A 17150-nucleotide genomic window follows, 5' to 3' on the forward strand; every position below is an offset into this window, starting at 1 on the left:
TTGCTTGTAAAGTTGATCTTTAGCCAGTTGAGGGTGTGTTACATCACAATCAGGATGGTAACAATCAGTCGGTGTGTTTTGCAATGAGGCCTTCAGTGGTGCTTTTGCTGATTTAATTCACCTTGTAATATCAATACTGTACCATCAATTCTATATATATTTAAAAAAAACAACAACATTGTAACAGGGCGTTGCATCACAGACAAGTGTCTCAAGTAGTCAGATTGAATGTCATTACTAAACAAACACAACTCAGCAGGCCTCCTTTTACTACAGCCACAGCTGCACCATGTCCATCATGTCAAGCAGAATCATCAATACTTACTTAATAAAATGACGAATACATAAAATGTTTATAGAATGCATTAGACTGATGATTAGTTTGTATTATGTCGGTGGCCAAATCCATTTTTTCTCCTCAGTCAGCAATTGCGGGTTTGGAAAACAACTATTAAATCTCAACCAATATATTTTTGCTTAAGCAAGTTGCTACAGATGCGGTTCGCTAGCTGAGGTTGCTCTTTGACCATCCAACCAAATAACATAAATATTTCAACATTATTATTCACCTGCTCACCCCTGTGTGGCTGACATGAAATCTGATTGGTTAAAGCAACTGGTTCATTGTCATTTATTTGAAGTTACAGAGGCTATTTTGTTCATTGTGAAAACCTCAAGGCAAACGTCTTTTACCTGGCAACACATGATGACTGAAATATGACTGGACAAGCACACTAACATGCACTACTGGAAGTAATGCAAGGGGGAAAAAATAGAAAAGGTATGAGATAAAGTGATTAGATTGATGTGAATAATTTAATGGATTTTCATTGAACAAAAAATTGTAGGGTGTAAATGTGGGACAGTGATTCTGATTCTTTAGGCCAAAAGAGAACACCACTGGTAAAATCTCACTTTGACCACATTTGGCATTTTTGAACATTTTAAAACAGAACCATTACTAATAGCTCCTTTTAATACATATGTAATTTATATGACTTATATTGCACCCTAATCACTTTTCCAAATAGGTGACATGTATAACAATTTTATGGTGTTGTACGTCTATACATTCATATATATATTTACCTCCTCTACACGTTAATTTCATATACACATAAATAAGGTTAAATCCTGTTTTGTCTTTTTCAGTTATCTTTTGAAGGTGCATCAACCTTCAGCCCCAAACCTATGGATATGAGTAGTATCACCTTGTCATGGGACCAGTGTGTAAGTTATTATTTTTTTGCTTTATACCAAGCTTTCTGCAGGTCATTAAAAAGCATTAAAAGTCATCAAATAGATTTTGTGAAATGTTGGGCCTTAAATGATGTTAAAAAGCATTAAATTTGATGTCCAGAGGCATTAAAAAATGAAATACACTTGATGAAAAAAAACATTGTTATTCATAATTTATTTTGATTATATAAACATTTAATAATTTTAATGGGAAGTATAGTGTGATGATTGACAGGCCGAACCCTTTAATTGGCTATTGTTTATGGCCGATACACAAAGTCACAACACCGGATGCTTGGAATCCAATGTGCTATGAGCGTGCTCATGCCGTGGTGAAAGAGTGGAGGGAATATTAGCAAATGTCGGAAAAATGGAAAAAATGCAAGTTTCAGCGGAAGTGATTAGAGGAGGTACTATTCAGAACCTGGTTTAAGCCTGTTGACGGTAAACTGTCCTAAAATTATATATAAAACTGTATCTGCAGTTGGACATGGGCATTAAATTTGTTTAAAGTGGCATTAAAAAGGGTATTAAAAGCATTAAATTAGATTTGCTGATACCTGCAGAAACCCTGTATACATCATTATATTTGGTACAAAATGAGATGTGTTCTATTTGTGACACATGAGGAGTCATATTAACATACTGCAAGTTTTGTAATGTAGAAGGTAAACAGGTTTTTTTCTCTGAGCAGTGAAAAATAATTGCATTCCGAAATGCATTAATATGCATTACTGCATGAAAAAACAGTGTTACGCTGATTTCAGTCTCTCCTGAAATGTGCAGTTATGATAAAACGTCTGCTCTTACCACTATTATGCATAGTGCTGTGTAATCATATTGTGGGAGCTGTACATTTGTAGCTGTGGAATATGCAGTTCCTTGACAGAAATAGTCTCCTTGAAGGGACCCTTTCGGATATTCACTAATGGTTTTAATGGAAAGTTGATGTTGAAATAGCTGATGAATTTTGCCATTATCTGTGCCCAAGCTTTATCTTGTCATCCATTAAACTCCTGTCCCAGAGAATAAGACTCAGGATTTATTCTGTGGTTTTATTTTATTTAAAGGCGATGGCTGAGCAGTTGGCTGAAAACTACCACAATGCCTGGGCCAAGAGGAAGAAGACAGAACTGGAGAGTAAAGGTAGGGGAGCAGTTTTCTTAAGATGATGCTAGAAACCTATTAATGACTGACCTTCTTTTTTTTCTTTTCCCTATTATTCTCACCTCTCCTTTTGTTATTTTTTCTCCGCCCATTTTTCTTACATTGAGCCTGACCCATTTTCTTCTCAGGAGGAGGTGGTCATTCTATGCTTGCACCCTACAATACTCTGACAGCCAAGGAGAAGACCAAATTCAGAGAAAGAGCCCAGGATATCCTCAAGTTCCTGCAGCTTAATGGCTACACTGTGTGGAGGTGGATATAGTATCAATGTTTCAAAGGGCATTGTGTTTTGCATGAAGTGAGTAGAAAATGAAGAGTTTCATTTTCATCTCCATAGTGTTGTTGCAGTGACGTCTTTGAAAAGAACCACACAAGAGATGTTTTGTGCCTCTTGTTTGGTTCTAATTTTACTACTTGGGTTCCAGGTCATGACAGTACAAATGCTCGAGGGAATAAGATTATATTATCTTGAAATTTTTGCTTCTGAAAAATGTTTATAGTAAACCGACAGCTCTTGCTCGGGTCAAAAATAAGATGTGTTACACGGCCCTGTTGATTATTCTTCCTCTAAAGGGAAAAGAAGACAGGGGAGATGGACTTTCCAGCCATAGCCAACTGCTTTGGCTTCACTCTGCTTCAGCAGCTGCTGTATCACACAGATGACGCCCAAGAGCACATGTTGGAGCTGGGTAATGTTCTAGTGCTCATTAATGTGAGGATGTAGCACTTATTAAGTTAAATATACAGCATGTCACTTGAATTTATACAGTTGATCCTATTACTCAGTGACAGTCTGTTCAGTCTTTAGTTTTAGAATCAATTAGCTGTTACGCTCCTTGTAGATTTGAAAGGTTTTTCAAGCTCCATCCTTCTTACTCTTCTCCTCTTAGTCTTTTCTACCATGTATTGTACTGTTATAACTGTTGTATTGTCTTGAAAATACTTTTATTGCATTTTTCTTTCCAGAAGTGTTGCAAGCCCGAGGACATATCGCTAAAGGAGAGAGAGCTGCACATCAGCAACCAATTCATTTTTTTCCCAAGGTTTGCCTCACGTCTAATCCATATCAAAACACAGTAAAAAAAATCAACAGTATAGGGAATCATTAACATTGATTTAGACCTCTTTCGGTGTTTCTCGTGCCATTTTCTTTGTTCTCCTTTGCCTATTTCTTATTTAATTCAATTTACATCATCTAATTCATTTTGTTAGAATGTTGCCATGGGCAGCCATTCTAAGTAAAATCCTTTGTGGCCCTTTAATTTATTTAACCATTTTGTAAATCCATGTGGGAGTGTCGATTGTCATCAGGACATTGATTAAACCTTCCCACGCAGTTCTGCCTCTATGGAGCCAGCAAATGATAAGGGTTTATTTTTCATTTATGGGATCCCCTGAGTGTAACCCAGTCAGCCAAGGCTGTGAACATTCATGCCTCAGATCTCTACACCTCATGCTTCCGCTCACACTCAACTGGACTAACATGTCTGTGTGTGTCTATGATTTTTCTTGTGTTTTTTCCCTCACAGATCTTTGAAAGCCTGTGTAACATGGATTATTAATGATGGCTCCAGCAGTGATCACTTTTTTTTTTTTAATCCATGCCTTTTACGCTAGACTTCCAATGTTATTCATCTACCCAAATATCTACTGTGTAGTTATTACCGGTAGAAAATGATATTAACTTAGACTGGGAGTCACACTTCCCTATATTTTTCATTTTGACCTTTTTATTTTATTTAACGATAGAAAAATCTCAAAGTCATTTCCATATTAGAGCACTAAAGGCCATCTACATCAATGTTAAAGAATTGATATAAACATTATATTAATGCTTCATTTATATACTTCAACTGTTTCCCTTTGCTCTTATGATATATGGTCTTAAATACTGGGTAAATCCTTGTTATTTTGTCAGTAACTAAGGTGAAAGTGCACTTTGAAAAGAAGCCCTATTTTTATCTATGATATTATCAAGCTCTTACCTTTCATATTATGAAGTAATATCTGATAACAATGTCTAATAATGGGGGTTTATATCTGTATTTCAAGTGTAGTCGTCAATTTAGCATATTTTGTCAGGTAAGTACTTAGTAAAAGGACTGTAAAAGGCAGGCTTATCAAATCATTGCAAGAGATTAAAGCAAAATGTGCATGAATTTTATTGTATTTTTTTCAACAGGTTGTCCTTCCTCTTCTGGAACAGTACATAAAAAGCCACTGTCAGTATTTTCTGTCCACCTCTCTCTCTTCAAATACTCATAAAAGCTACGCCTCAATAAAGGAAAAGGAGATAATTGCAAGGTATATGTGATTCCTGTGAAAATGTAGGGTGTTGATTAAAGTAGCGGTAGTTAAAAGTCAGCCATTATAGGTCAGTTCTCTCAGCTTTGTGCAATGACTGGGCTGTTATTATTAGAATATCTTTCTATGCTGTCATTCATTCAGGGATCTGCCCCTTCATAATTTTTCTTCATCTTTTTTCCCAAAATCCAGCCTGTTTTGTAAGCTGGCAGCTCTAGTACGACATGGGGTCTCACTTTTCGGTAAGGATGGTGTGTAGAAAAAGTAAAAAACACAAAATTACACACATTTCCTGCTTGTCAAATCTCTTACTATTTGTGCATTCATCTAATTGTATTCCATTGTACTCGTTTCTGTCAGGAAATGAAGCTTCTTCATTTACAAGCTGCCTTCAGGTTTTGGCCCAGGCTTTGGATGCCAGGTAGCTAGATGGCACTACTGTCACACTTTGTCTAAATCGATGTCTCCACTCTGCCTGCGGTCACTATGCTGTCACACCACCCTGTCAGAGTAGGAGAGGACTTGTGTAATTGAGCCACTGAAACACTGATGCTATCTAATTGTGGTTGATATCACTTTTACTCCCTAAAGAGAATGCCTCTGAAGCATGACGGTTTTTGTCTTCATTTGAACTTCTCTGGGTGAACACATCACCACTAAATAGGTTTTTATGTGAACTGCTTGTGCAAAGTGACATTGTGTGACTCCATTTATGTGCTCATTTTCTACACTCTCACTCGCTCAGTTGTTTTAGATTACGAAGTAGCACAGTCATCACGACACAGTAAAATTAACTTAACGTGTCACCTTCTTGCCACAGGACGCTGATGAATTCAGCCAAAGAGTGTATCCAGGCGTCTCTCCACTCGTTCTTCGAGGCAGCTGCAGCCGATCTGGAGATGACAGTGGAAAACCCTCCAGTGACCTTGGCTCCTTTTCCTCAGAGTAGGAGTCAGCAGGCGAGAGGAGTAGCTAAAGTTGTCAGCTTCACAACCTCTGTCCTCCTCCCAACTCTCACTTCCCTCTTCCAGCATCTTAGCAACCAAAACTATGGCGCAGACCTCTTGGGTAAGGGGCAAACTCGGCATTGAATAGTCAAGGAAGAAAGGCTTAAATTATTGATTCTGCATTTCTAAATCATTAAAACAAGGGAACTCACTGCTACTGCACTGCCAGAGATAAATGTAGCACAAACTATTATGTAAATCCTAGAATGTAAGCCATGGAATGAATGGCTGAATGAACTTAATATTATAAGTGAACATATATGTGAATATGTGAGTTATTATGGCATTGATAATTCACTGAATCCAATTGGAGTATTTGTGATTTTTTTGTGATTTTTAATGCTTTCAGTTTAACTAAGAATAATATTGCACTTTTAATCATCCTCTAATAACACTAATATATGCAGTAATTGCAAAGACACTCATATCACACCCCATATGGAAGTGTAATATGACATATGCATTTATATCACAAGTGATGTTGACTTAATTTACTTAACACTAACATGCATCTTCTGGCTAGACTGAATTTGTAACAAAAAATGAAAGGACCATTAGTAACATGTTTCAATGCACATTTATTAAAAATGTACTGTAATTTGTAGATAATCATACAAAATATGAAAGTGAAGCCAACACTGTAGTATGTTAAAGTATAGTCCCCTCCTCGGGCTCTGCGTGCTGGGCTCCACCCCCCCCATAGCCATATTAATTTAAATTAATTCATATCAACTCAAAACTGATAGGAACTGATACAAATACATTATTACAAATATTCAGTTATTTAACTCATTGTTGTATTGTGACTGCCTCTGCCGCTACCACCGCCACAATAATACTAGCAAATTAGGCTACTGGTATGATTATTATGTATTTTTGTATTATTACAACAATTATTATTTTCCCCCTCACTCCCCCCTCTCTCTTTCTCACTTTCATTCACACACACACCCCTCCTCTTCCCCTTTTCCCTATTGCCCCTAACCAAGCTATAGTGTTTAGTTGCTATTTACATTTGTGATCCTTTTCATTGTAATATGATGATGTTGTTGTTGTTTGTCAGTACTCTGTCGTTGTTGTTTTTGGTTTGTTTATTTGTTTGATTTCCCCTTTGTGTTGTTGTTGTTTTTCTGTCCACATTGTCTTAACTATCACTAATTAAAAAAAAAAAGTATAGTCACTGACATCTGCTACATGCAGATCCTCGTAGAATTACACTGAATTTCTACAGAAGAAACTTAGTATTTTTAGGGAGGAGTAACTCTGTACTTTGCTTTATTTGGACCCTCCAATTATTAATATTCTTCTGATAATAACATTTTTGGGCATTTTTGGCAGGTGTGATTGACAGCTTGCATCCCTGCCAAAATGAACCTCTTTATTCAATCGAGCTTTTTTACTACATTGAAGGAAACTTTTTTTTTTCTTTGTGACAGAAAAAAACCTGTAGTCAGTAAGTTATAGTAATGAGACTGTCAAATGATTTTGTTATGCTAATGTTGGAAGTGTACTTTTTTGGAAGGTAGCATTTAGCATTAACTCACCCATCACCCCTTGTGCTCCTCCAACTCCACCTTTGTGGCAGAACATGGTCCCTCTCTTAAAGTCAGTAATAAAACCTGTGGGATATGTCCAATTTACATATATGTGCAAACTTTACACTGTATATAAATAAATGTTTTCACTTGGTATAATGTACACACCTTTCACATTATGGTTTTTGCTGGGTTGAAATGAGCATACATATTTATTTCTCATTCTTCACATACAAGAAAATACATGGAATATTGGAGATGGCCTCAAAAAACACACCAAAAACTGAACTAAATGGGTTCTAAAGGTTAAAGTGACTATTTAGTGTTACCCCTGACTCCATGACAAGGGGCAGGTAGAATGGACAATGTGTTGAATGAAACCAAGTATAAAACATTTAAAAATGAATGCCATTAATCTCATATTGTTTGAACGGAAGGGTTAAAGATCTGTTAAGTGCAAAGGGAGGTCACACTAAATACAGCCTCTTTGATTTATAGAAGCTAGAATTTTAGTTATTATTGCTGTACATACTTCCCATATATCCAGAATGTATGTTAATACAGAAACTGAAAAATACATTATGTGGTATTTATGTCTTTAATAAACCAACAAACATAATGTTGGCCTAAGACTTTTACACAGTATTCTATATGTTATGTTTATAAATTTGCAGTGTACACATGTATTGTATTTGTTCATGAGCAGAAAGAACGAATGAATGAGCAAATATTACTCCTTCACACACCGTGCTGCCCTGTACTAATTTACAGTAGTGAAAATATAACCAGACTATATTTCCAGCAGTCTCATTCACATCCCTCCATATGCTAAGGAGCAGAATGAACATCTGCTGTTCACAACCCAGAAATCGCTCAGGGATGACCTCCCCTCAACGTCCCACCTTCTCCATATTTGAAACAGCTCTCATTATCGTTTACTGTGTCAGTCATGGCCACAGATCAGCAGTAGCATACCGTCTCCCTCACTGATGCTGTGACCTTCTAGGAGTCATTCATTACCTGAATAAGCAGCCATCCAGCTGCTCCATCTTACTGTGATTGTATACAGTAGTACGAGCTTTTCTTATCAGTGTCTTCAGTTGTGAAAAGAATCCTGCATGGACGTGGCTCTAAACATCATCTTGTCTCTCCAGTGGGGAATATCCAGGTCTCCTGTTACAGGATTCTCAACAGTCTCTACTCTCTTGGCACCAGCAGCAGCATCTACATGGAAGGGTACTTCCCTGCAAGCATTAAGAAGTCTTCATTAAACATCTGTAGTTTTATTTATTTTAACAGTAACTTTTAATTAGACATTTGTCATTCTTATATAAATGTTTTGAATTTATGGTTACATGCAAATAATACAGTTAAAATCATGTCAACTAATATAACTGTATTTTCATTCTTTCTTGCTGATTTATCAAAACTATTTGAGGATAAATCAAAGGAAGTAATTGAACCCTAGAGAGAAAGGAAGGCATCTTGCCAATAGACTAATATGTATGTTAGCATTTCGGATCTACAAGGTTTCAGATAATTTGGACACTAGTCATTTTGTGTGCCAATATAACAGTGTGTTTTTATTTAGGCAAAGACCAGCAGCAGGTGCATGCCTGGCAGCACTTACCGGAGCTTTTCCTGTATGCTTCCTGGAGCCTGCACTAGATGAAAACAACCCTTATTCTATCTTCAACACCATGGATGCAATTGAAAGAAAAGGTAATGATAATAATAAATGTACTTGTCAATTGCAAACACAGTTTAATGTTTTATTTGCTCTTTTTATAGGGGTGGAAATAGAGATCTGGTTCTAAATTGACTGGTCCATCAAAATCATATATTTCAGAGCTTATCACTGCTTTTTATTGGTGCTGTTGTTTCTGTGTTTTAGATATTTTTGTTACTGTTGCACATTGATGAACACTTCGATGTAATTAGCAGAGAGGAAGATAATGTTTGTTTGAATGTTTTCATTACACAAAGAAAGATGTTGACAGTAATATCTATTAAAAAATCATTTAATATATTCAGCCTTCTTGTGCAACATTGGCTTAAATTCCAGGAATACCACCAACAGGACCCTCTTTACAATTCCCACTGCTTCCCATCTGTGCATATCCATGTCTCAATTACATTAGATAACCTTGAGTGTAGGCCTTTTTTTTCCCAACAAGAGAATCACTAATGAATCAGACCAATAAACAGGATCAATAATAACACTGGTATCAGTGAAACCTCAAAAATTCCTCCTTCATCCTTTTGTTCTTCATGCCCTTGAAGGCTTCACATCACCGAAGGCTAAATCTCTCTTTCTCAGCCTGATACCCTATCTCTGTTTCTATCAGACCTGGGGCTGCCAGATCAGGTGGAGGATACTTGTCCCCTTCTGCCCTCTCTGGAACAGGCTCTTGGAGAAGTGGAGGAATTGGCAAGTGTTGGGGCTGGAGCTCGCCAAGCTCCCTACATCCATGTCACAGAGGTCACGCTGCCCATGTTGTGCAGCTACATGTCCCATTGGTGGGGCTGGGGCCCTGAGGGCCAGCCAGACAGCCCAATCTGCAGCTCTGTCACTCCTCAGCATGTCAGTGACCTGCTTGGCCACATCCTCTGCATCATCAACAACCATGTGGGAGACAGCCAGGGTGGCTGGATGAAACAACTAGCAGGTAATGCTGGATTCTCATGTGGATGTATAAATAGTTTTTACACTTATGCCTTTCACACCCCTTTCTTTGCAACTAACAGTTCCTACTCATTAGTTTTTTCTCAGCCAATCATATGCAACGCCCACACTGAACTTTTAAAGAGTAATTTTCTACCATTGATGGAGAAGTTGAGGAAAAGAGCTGAATGTGTGTTGCTGGAGGAGGAGCAGATGAAGGCAGAAGGGTGTGTTGTTGCTGAAGCAGAGTTGCAGATCCAGGAGAAATTTAGTGTGCTTGTGCGAGACCTCTACGCCTTCTATCCCCTCCTCATCCCATTTGTGGACTTAAATCGGTAAGACATGCTCCCATGGAGAGGATGAGGCAATGGTTTTGAAACTCATGGGGCACAGAAATTAGGGTTTAACTTTTAATTAGTATAATGCTAGTTGGTTGATAGGATGTTTTCCAGTAGAACAAAATACAGTTTAAAAGAATAAACAATTCAAGCAATTCATTGGCACCTGGAAATCTCAGTGAGGGACATTGACTCCAGATATATCCTTACATTTTTGTTTTTTATTATAATTATTGTAATATAATTTTATTTAATTTTTTGAGACGTCCTTTACTTATGGCCAAGTGAGTCGTTATTATTATTACTATTTAGTAGTAGTAGTGGTTGTAGTGGTAGTAGTAGTCGTGAATATTAATGTCACTCCTAAATTTCTATGTAGACCCATGAGAATTTATTTGTGTTCTACAATGCAAACATAAATACAACAAACACTATGTTGTATTTGATGTATTTTATGTTTGATATGTTTATTCATCTGTATTCAAAACCTATTCCTTTGTAATATTAAAAAAGAATGACACATGGTGTTTCATGAGTTTCAGTCTCATGTAGAGGTTCCGAGTGAGAATTTCATGACGTTAATGTGATGTTTTTTGGCGTATCCTGTTTTAGAGCCAGCTGGCTGAGAGAATTACACCCGGATGCTGAGCAGCTGTTCAACATGGTGGCAGAGGTCTTTATATTCTGGGCCAAATCTCATGTGAGGATGACACATAATAGTGTTGTCATTTATACCTTTTGTCAATACCTTTGTCAATAGCATCCAATTTCCCACCTTGTAAACAATGCAGTTTACACCTGTGTTTGCAACAGAATTTCAAATGGGAGGAACAGAACTATGTCGTCCAAAATGAAATCAACAACTTGTCTTTTTTGGTGAACAGCAGGAAGATGTCCAAGGTGAGCAATGACAAAGAAGTTTTCAGCTGTCATTGTAGTCTTTCAAGCCTTAATTTATCTTCATTGCTTTTCAATACTCAGTTTGACAATGAGAAGAGCGGCATGAAGCGGAAAGGGGATCGTTATTCCACGCACACCTCTCTGATTGTAGCTTCCGTGAAGAGACTGATCCCAGTGGGACTCGGGGTTTGTTTTCCAAGCGACCAGAGCCTTATCGCTTTGGCTAAGAGTGGTTTCATTCAGGTGGGCTGGATATGTGTACCGAGTTAGCATTAACTTAGGCCCTATGATAATACTGCTCATGATTTTAATCTCTGTGTAATATGTTTCCTTTTAATAAGGCAGACGTTGTCTCAAGAAGTATCTGTTGTAGAAATTTAATATTGGTTCTTATTTACTTTTAACAGAAGAACACTGAAGATGAGATTCGGGAGACTGTTTTGCAGTGCCTTTTACATCTTCAGAGCCAGGTAAACACAATCAAGAGGATTTTCCAGATTTATTTAATGCTATTAGATTGATTGTTGTCTGTTTCTGTTTGGTATGTGTTCGGATTTTAATATATGTTTGTCACTATAACAAATTAAGTGCAAATGACAGAAAAAGGAGACATTTTGGTTTTCTTCTTTCAGGTCCCTGGAGAACAAATTAAGTGTGTGTTATTCTTACATTCCTCTGATATTCTGCATATTCATTGACATGCTTGAGTACGTATGACTTTTAATTTGCAGAAGGCAACAAGTGTGTGATGAATTAAATTGAAGAATGCTCTCAAAGCTTGAACAACCCAAAGCCTTTTTTCTAATAATTTCTGTCAAAAACTCATTGTGCACAAGAGACATGGAAGTGACACCCACACTGTTCTGTACAAAATGCGTCTTTTAATATTTCTGCCTTTATGACTCACTGATAAATATGTTTATTTACAAGTCAGTGGTGAAGAATACTGTAATTTCTCAGTTTTCATTAATATTCTTTTAAACATATTTTAAAGAAAGTTTCTTTTAAACAGATATTTCATCGAAAGTTAAACAAACCACATCACCATCTCCATATTTTGTTGAGGAGTAAATAAAGTAAATAAAACCTGCTACGATGATGGTTAAGGATATTTACCTGTAGTCCATTTAAGAACACAAGAACAAGTATTTTTTAAAGGTTTTTCTCTAGTGCACCACAACCATGTAGCTATTCTAACACCCTGAGGCTGAGGAATTAGATATTTTTTTCTTCTTTTTTTTGTCCTCACAGGCTTCAGAATGCTCATGGAAGGACATCCTTTATGCAGAAAACCCAGCCTGGCAAGAACTCACCTTCGATGTTCAGACAACTGTAAACAGAATTCTGAGAGTAGCTCGAGTCCTTTATCATCTAGACCAGGTGGGAATAAAAAGATACAGAGGCGTCATTGTTTTATGTGTCCATATGATGCATTTTTAAAAAAAATATTTGGTTAAAGTTCTGTCATGTCATGATATTGTCTATGAATGTGTTTACTGTTTACATAAGAGCCTGCACTGATTATAATGCATCTTCCCTAAGAGGTTAGGTATACACTGCCCGGCCAAAAAAGCCATTATCTTGATTTAACTAAGAAAATGATGATTACTGCAGTGATTATTGCTTCTGCTTTAATCCTAACTGAGTGAGTAGCTTCACATTTCTTAATCAACCATCAGTTTCAGCATAAAGACTGGACTGTGTTTCAATGGATAAAGGTCATGTGGTCTGATGAGCCCACCTTGAAAGAAAGAAAGAAAGACCCTGTTCCAGAATGAGAGATGTATTGGTGCGGGAAGAGAAGTGGATGAAATGATTACCCATCATGCCAAGGACCTACAATAGAAATTGGTCAGATTCAGTCGGTCAGGTCTAGGTTCAGCAATGCTATGTGTCCAAAAAGAGTTCAGCTGGATCAGTCGACTTTTTCTTCCCTGACACAGATATATTCCAAGCAGAGAATACCAGGATTCATCAGCTTTAAATATATATATATATATATATATATATATATATATATATATATTAAAAAAAAGCGGTTCAGGGAGCATGAGACACCATTTTCACACATGGATTGGCCACCACAGAGTCCAGATATGAGCCTCATTGAAAATCTTTGGAATGTGTTGTAGAAGACTTTACACTGTGGTCCAGCTCTTCTATCAGCAAAAAATGTATGCAAGGTGGTGAATATTGAGGAGTGGGCATCATGTGGCATGTACAGTACTAAGGCAAATGCATCTCACAATCAAATCTAAAGGCAGTCCAACAGAATAATGTGTTTTTTTGGGTTTTTTTTTTCTTCCTTTGGTTCATCAGGGTCCTTTAACTGGGCAGTCAAATAAGACTCATTTTGTTTTATATATATGTGAGGCTGATGCACTTTTACCTGCTGCTAAAAAAAACAAAACAGAAACGGTGTACATTTTGCTAAAATTCAATGCAGACCTTTCCAATAAATAATACTGTGCTGATTTTGAGTTCACTGACCTAATTAGCTTGCTCTGCATCATTTATAGACCCTGTCAAAGTAATTACAAGCACATAATTGTAGCCTTGCATGGTCACTGCATTAAAGTGTGACACTTTTAATTAATTTTCAGGAACCTTTTGTTATGAGAATCACAGGGCTGTTTTATTTCATTTTGGACAAACAGTATATTTGAAAGAGGATTGCTCGCACTGTTAATGAGAAGCAAATGGAAGATTTCAAAAATGCTCCTGATGTTGAAGTTTCCTGTGACTTGTTGCACTGCTTGTCTTATGGATTGAGTTCAGGTGGAGCACCCACAGCGAAACAGAAAAGCAGCCTGGAAAAAGGTCTTATCCAAACAGAGGAAGCGTGCGGTGGTGGCCTGCCTAAGGATGGCTCCACTTTACAACCTACCAAGGTATAAACAGAGGATATGTAATGTTTTGCATGCACACTGAAGCTTAGTGTTTTTACCATTCATAAGGAGCTCTCACTACAATGAAGAAATAGAGGAAAGTGATGTGGAGGAATTTCACATCCCACAATGGTAATTTACTCTTCAACTCTTATATATTAACTATGCAGACAAAGAATCTGAGTATGAAATCCTACATCTCATGCAGCATATTTTAAAGGACAAAAGATTTCAGTAGTGTAAATGCCAGCTCTGCATTGTGCTGACAGCATGACTGAGATGGAGAGGTAATGTATAATTACACTATCGGTCTCAAACATGTCAGGTCCAAAGGGAACAGAACCATTAGCATATGAAAACCCTCTGGCTGTATGTGGTTAGTGGGTGAGACAGAATTTTTAATATATTTTCTTGGATGTTGTGAATTATTGCAGTCGTGTAGACCTATTTGCTCTCTGGTGGATGTAACAATCATAATCGCAATAATAGGCTGCATTTCACGAGTAATAATAGGCATAATAAGATGTCTTTTATGGTTTAAAAGTTTGCTTTTGTGTTGTTTTTTTTGTTTCTTGTACTTTTCTCCAATGCAAGTAATATAAATGCACATCCTTGATTGTCTCTTTTGTTATACCTCTTCAAAGATAAGGTAGGGTCAGTGCGATATGTTAAAACACCTCATAGGGAAAACTCTCAGTAATAGAACAGAACAATAATAATAGAAGCAATCCTTTCCCAGGCACAGAGCTGTTAACCTATTCCTCCAAGGCTACAACAAATCCTGGATATCAACGGAGGACTACAACTGTGAAGAGAAGCTTGTGGAAGATTTAACTGTGAGTGTTAGTGGAATATTTTTTGTGACACTGAAGGCAGCATTTTTAGGTTTTGCCTTTTTTCACAGGATATAACGATCAGTTTACAATCACTGAATTAAAGCAAACTGTTAAAAATAATTTAACCACCTTTTCACCATCATTAAAACAGCGGTGATGTTCAGCATCTGAGCATTTTTTTTTTTTTTTGTAGATCAGCCTCTTCTGAGTTGTAAACAAGTTCCAATTTTCAGCAATAATGCTAATTTTACACAACAAACTGTAAACATTATTGGTAGTCTAATATTTACAGTGTCTGTATAGATTTATAGTCATACAAACGGTGTGATATAAATTGTACCTAGAGATCAGATTTATGTTGGTGGCTGTACTTTGTGTCTTGTCAAACAACAACATTTTACACACAAAACATTTATCAGTGTGACAGGACGTACACTGTGTGGCATCAAGAAATACAATAGTGTATATATGATAGTGTTTAGGATGTGATTTAAAGGTTAATCAGCCATGAGGGCTTGTGGACAGCCAGTGTGAGTCATTAGGCTAGTTATTAACACACATCAGTGTCTTAACTCTCTGTTTGTACTGCAGGAGGGTGGAATGATGAAGCAGTGCGGAGGCGACACAGAGGAAGAAAAGGATGTGGAAATAGGTGTCAAACCAATCGATCCCCTCCTACAACTAATCACACTTTTCAGTCAAAGCGCCCAAACAGAAAGGTGTGTGTTCTTTCATGCAGTAAACTCATCAAATGCTGTAAGATCATTATTATGTTCTTACACCGCTGCTTAAAACCCATCATCAAGACAGTCGTTATTCATCAGATTCATGTTCTAGTCGGTCTTTACAACTGTTCAAGAAAGCAGTTTGTTATTAGAATAGATGTGCCTGAGTAGTATAATTTTTCTGTCAGGGTTGTTATTGATAGATTATTTGTGAAGCGTGATTTATGGGACCATTTTGAACATATGGCAGAGTCCTGCCACTATTGTTTGTCACTCTAGGAAACACCCCTAAGACACACGCCAATAAACGTTAAATCTGTCTTTCTTGTTCGCAGGAAGCTTGGCGATGACAACCTCTACACGTCTTATGTTGCAATTATGGCTAAGGTAATAATGTAAAAGCGTTACATTATGGAAGCAGAATTTTGCACACACTGTCACAAAGGCGAAATATGTGAGATTTGGAAATAAAATACATCGCATAGTGATTTAATGAGACTGATGTTAAAGCTGCAGGAGATGAAATCAGGATTAAAAAAACCCACCAAACTGAAAATGCATACGATCCTTCTGCAAGTTTTTACTCATTGTTCGAATAAATAGATTAAATACAGATAACCTGGCATCATTTCACTGCTGTTATGGAAAAGTGGAGCTTTTTTTTCGAGCTTCCAAGACACAGAGTAGATCAGGGGGTCAACTTTAGGTTGTATTTCCCAGTGTCTGATCAATGATCAGTAATTACAGCTGTCAATCAAGTATTTGACCCCCCCTATCTGTCTGAAAACACTTGTAATTAGATAAAATCAGAGCGATTCAGAAGGTTTGTGTCCTCTCAGACCACATCAATTACACTATGGTCAAAGATAATAATGGATTTTTGCCCAATGACACAAAAAAATCAAGCACCGCACCTTTAAAACTGACCTTTATTAAAACCTTACAGCGCAGTTCAAAAAATTATGCAAAATGGTGGAAAAAATTCCTGTCACTAGTTGGAACGGTGGGATTATACATTTTATGTTTTATGTATGTGTCTTTCTGCATTCTCAGAGCTGCCACAGAGAGCAAGATGATAATGAAGAGCAGCCAGTGGAAAGCTTTGAAGTAAGAATGAGCTCTTACTTTGACACCAGATCATTAATGACTATAGAAAGATACTGGTTGAATAACACGCCTGCATTATTTAATTATGAATGGCTAAAGTGTTCACAATCATTTCTTACGAACAATGCAGTGTATTACCAAACAAATGAAGGAAAACGTTAGTAGTGGTCAAGAATAAAAACTGTAGATGTGTGTAAAGGAATCAGGTGCTGATCAAGGACAAGGACAAAACAAAAATTAAAATACAAGATACAAGTAAAAATACAAGAAAAAAGACTGTCACAGATTATAAGTAGTCAGTGTCTCCAAAAATATACAAATTGTAAAAAAAAACGCTGTCAGAAGGAATGTCTGAGGCACTCTGATAAAGGGACTCTGCAGTCGAAGCTACACAGGGACATTTTCTGTGACGGTTGTTTTTTACATTCATATATTTTTT

At 37.0% G+C, this 17150-nt stretch overlaps 1 protein-coding gene across 1 annotated transcript in view; it reads left to right on the plus strand.

Moving 5' to 3' along the window:
• ryr2b (ryanodine receptor 2b (cardiac)) overlaps positions 1 to 17150 on the plus strand; it is a 90697-nt gene that overhangs the window by 52956 nt on the left and 20591 nt on the right. Inside the window, exons 57-79 of the mRNA XM_030156652.1 lie at positions 1153 to 1230; positions 2310 to 2385; positions 2535 to 2658; positions 2980 to 3095; positions 3373 to 3449; positions 4589 to 4710; positions 4903 to 4952; positions 5071 to 5131; positions 5531 to 5778; positions 8407 to 8488; positions 8844 to 8974; positions 9601 to 9921; positions 10015 to 10252; positions 10868 to 10955; positions 11069 to 11155; positions 11237 to 11398; positions 11563 to 11625; positions 12428 to 12535; positions 13934 to 14046; positions 14783 to 14879; positions 15471 to 15598; positions 15940 to 15991; positions 16658 to 16711. Of these exons, the coding sequence (XP_030012512.1) occupies positions 1153 to 1230; positions 2310 to 2385; positions 2535 to 2658; positions 2980 to 3095; positions 3373 to 3449; positions 4589 to 4710; positions 4903 to 4952; positions 5071 to 5131; positions 5531 to 5778; positions 8407 to 8488; positions 8844 to 8974; positions 9601 to 9921; positions 10015 to 10252; positions 10868 to 10955; positions 11069 to 11155; positions 11237 to 11398; positions 11563 to 11625; positions 12428 to 12535; positions 13934 to 14046; positions 14783 to 14879; positions 15471 to 15598; positions 15940 to 15991; positions 16658 to 16711 (2676 nt within the window). The remainder of the gene's footprint in view (positions 1 to 1152; positions 1231 to 2309; positions 2386 to 2534; positions 2659 to 2979; positions 3096 to 3372; positions 3450 to 4588; positions 4711 to 4902; positions 4953 to 5070; positions 5132 to 5530; positions 5779 to 8406; positions 8489 to 8843; positions 8975 to 9600; positions 9922 to 10014; positions 10253 to 10867; positions 10956 to 11068; positions 11156 to 11236; positions 11399 to 11562; positions 11626 to 12427; positions 12536 to 13933; positions 14047 to 14782; positions 14880 to 15470; positions 15599 to 15939; positions 15992 to 16657; positions 16712 to 17150) is intronic.

This window comes from Sphaeramia orbicularis, chromosome 15, assembly GCF_902148855.1.
Source record: "Sphaeramia orbicularis chromosome 15, fSphaOr1.1, whole genome shotgun sequence".
NCBI classification, from domain to species: Eukaryota; Metazoa; Chordata; class Actinopteri; order Kurtiformes; family Apogonidae; genus Sphaeramia; species Sphaeramia orbicularis.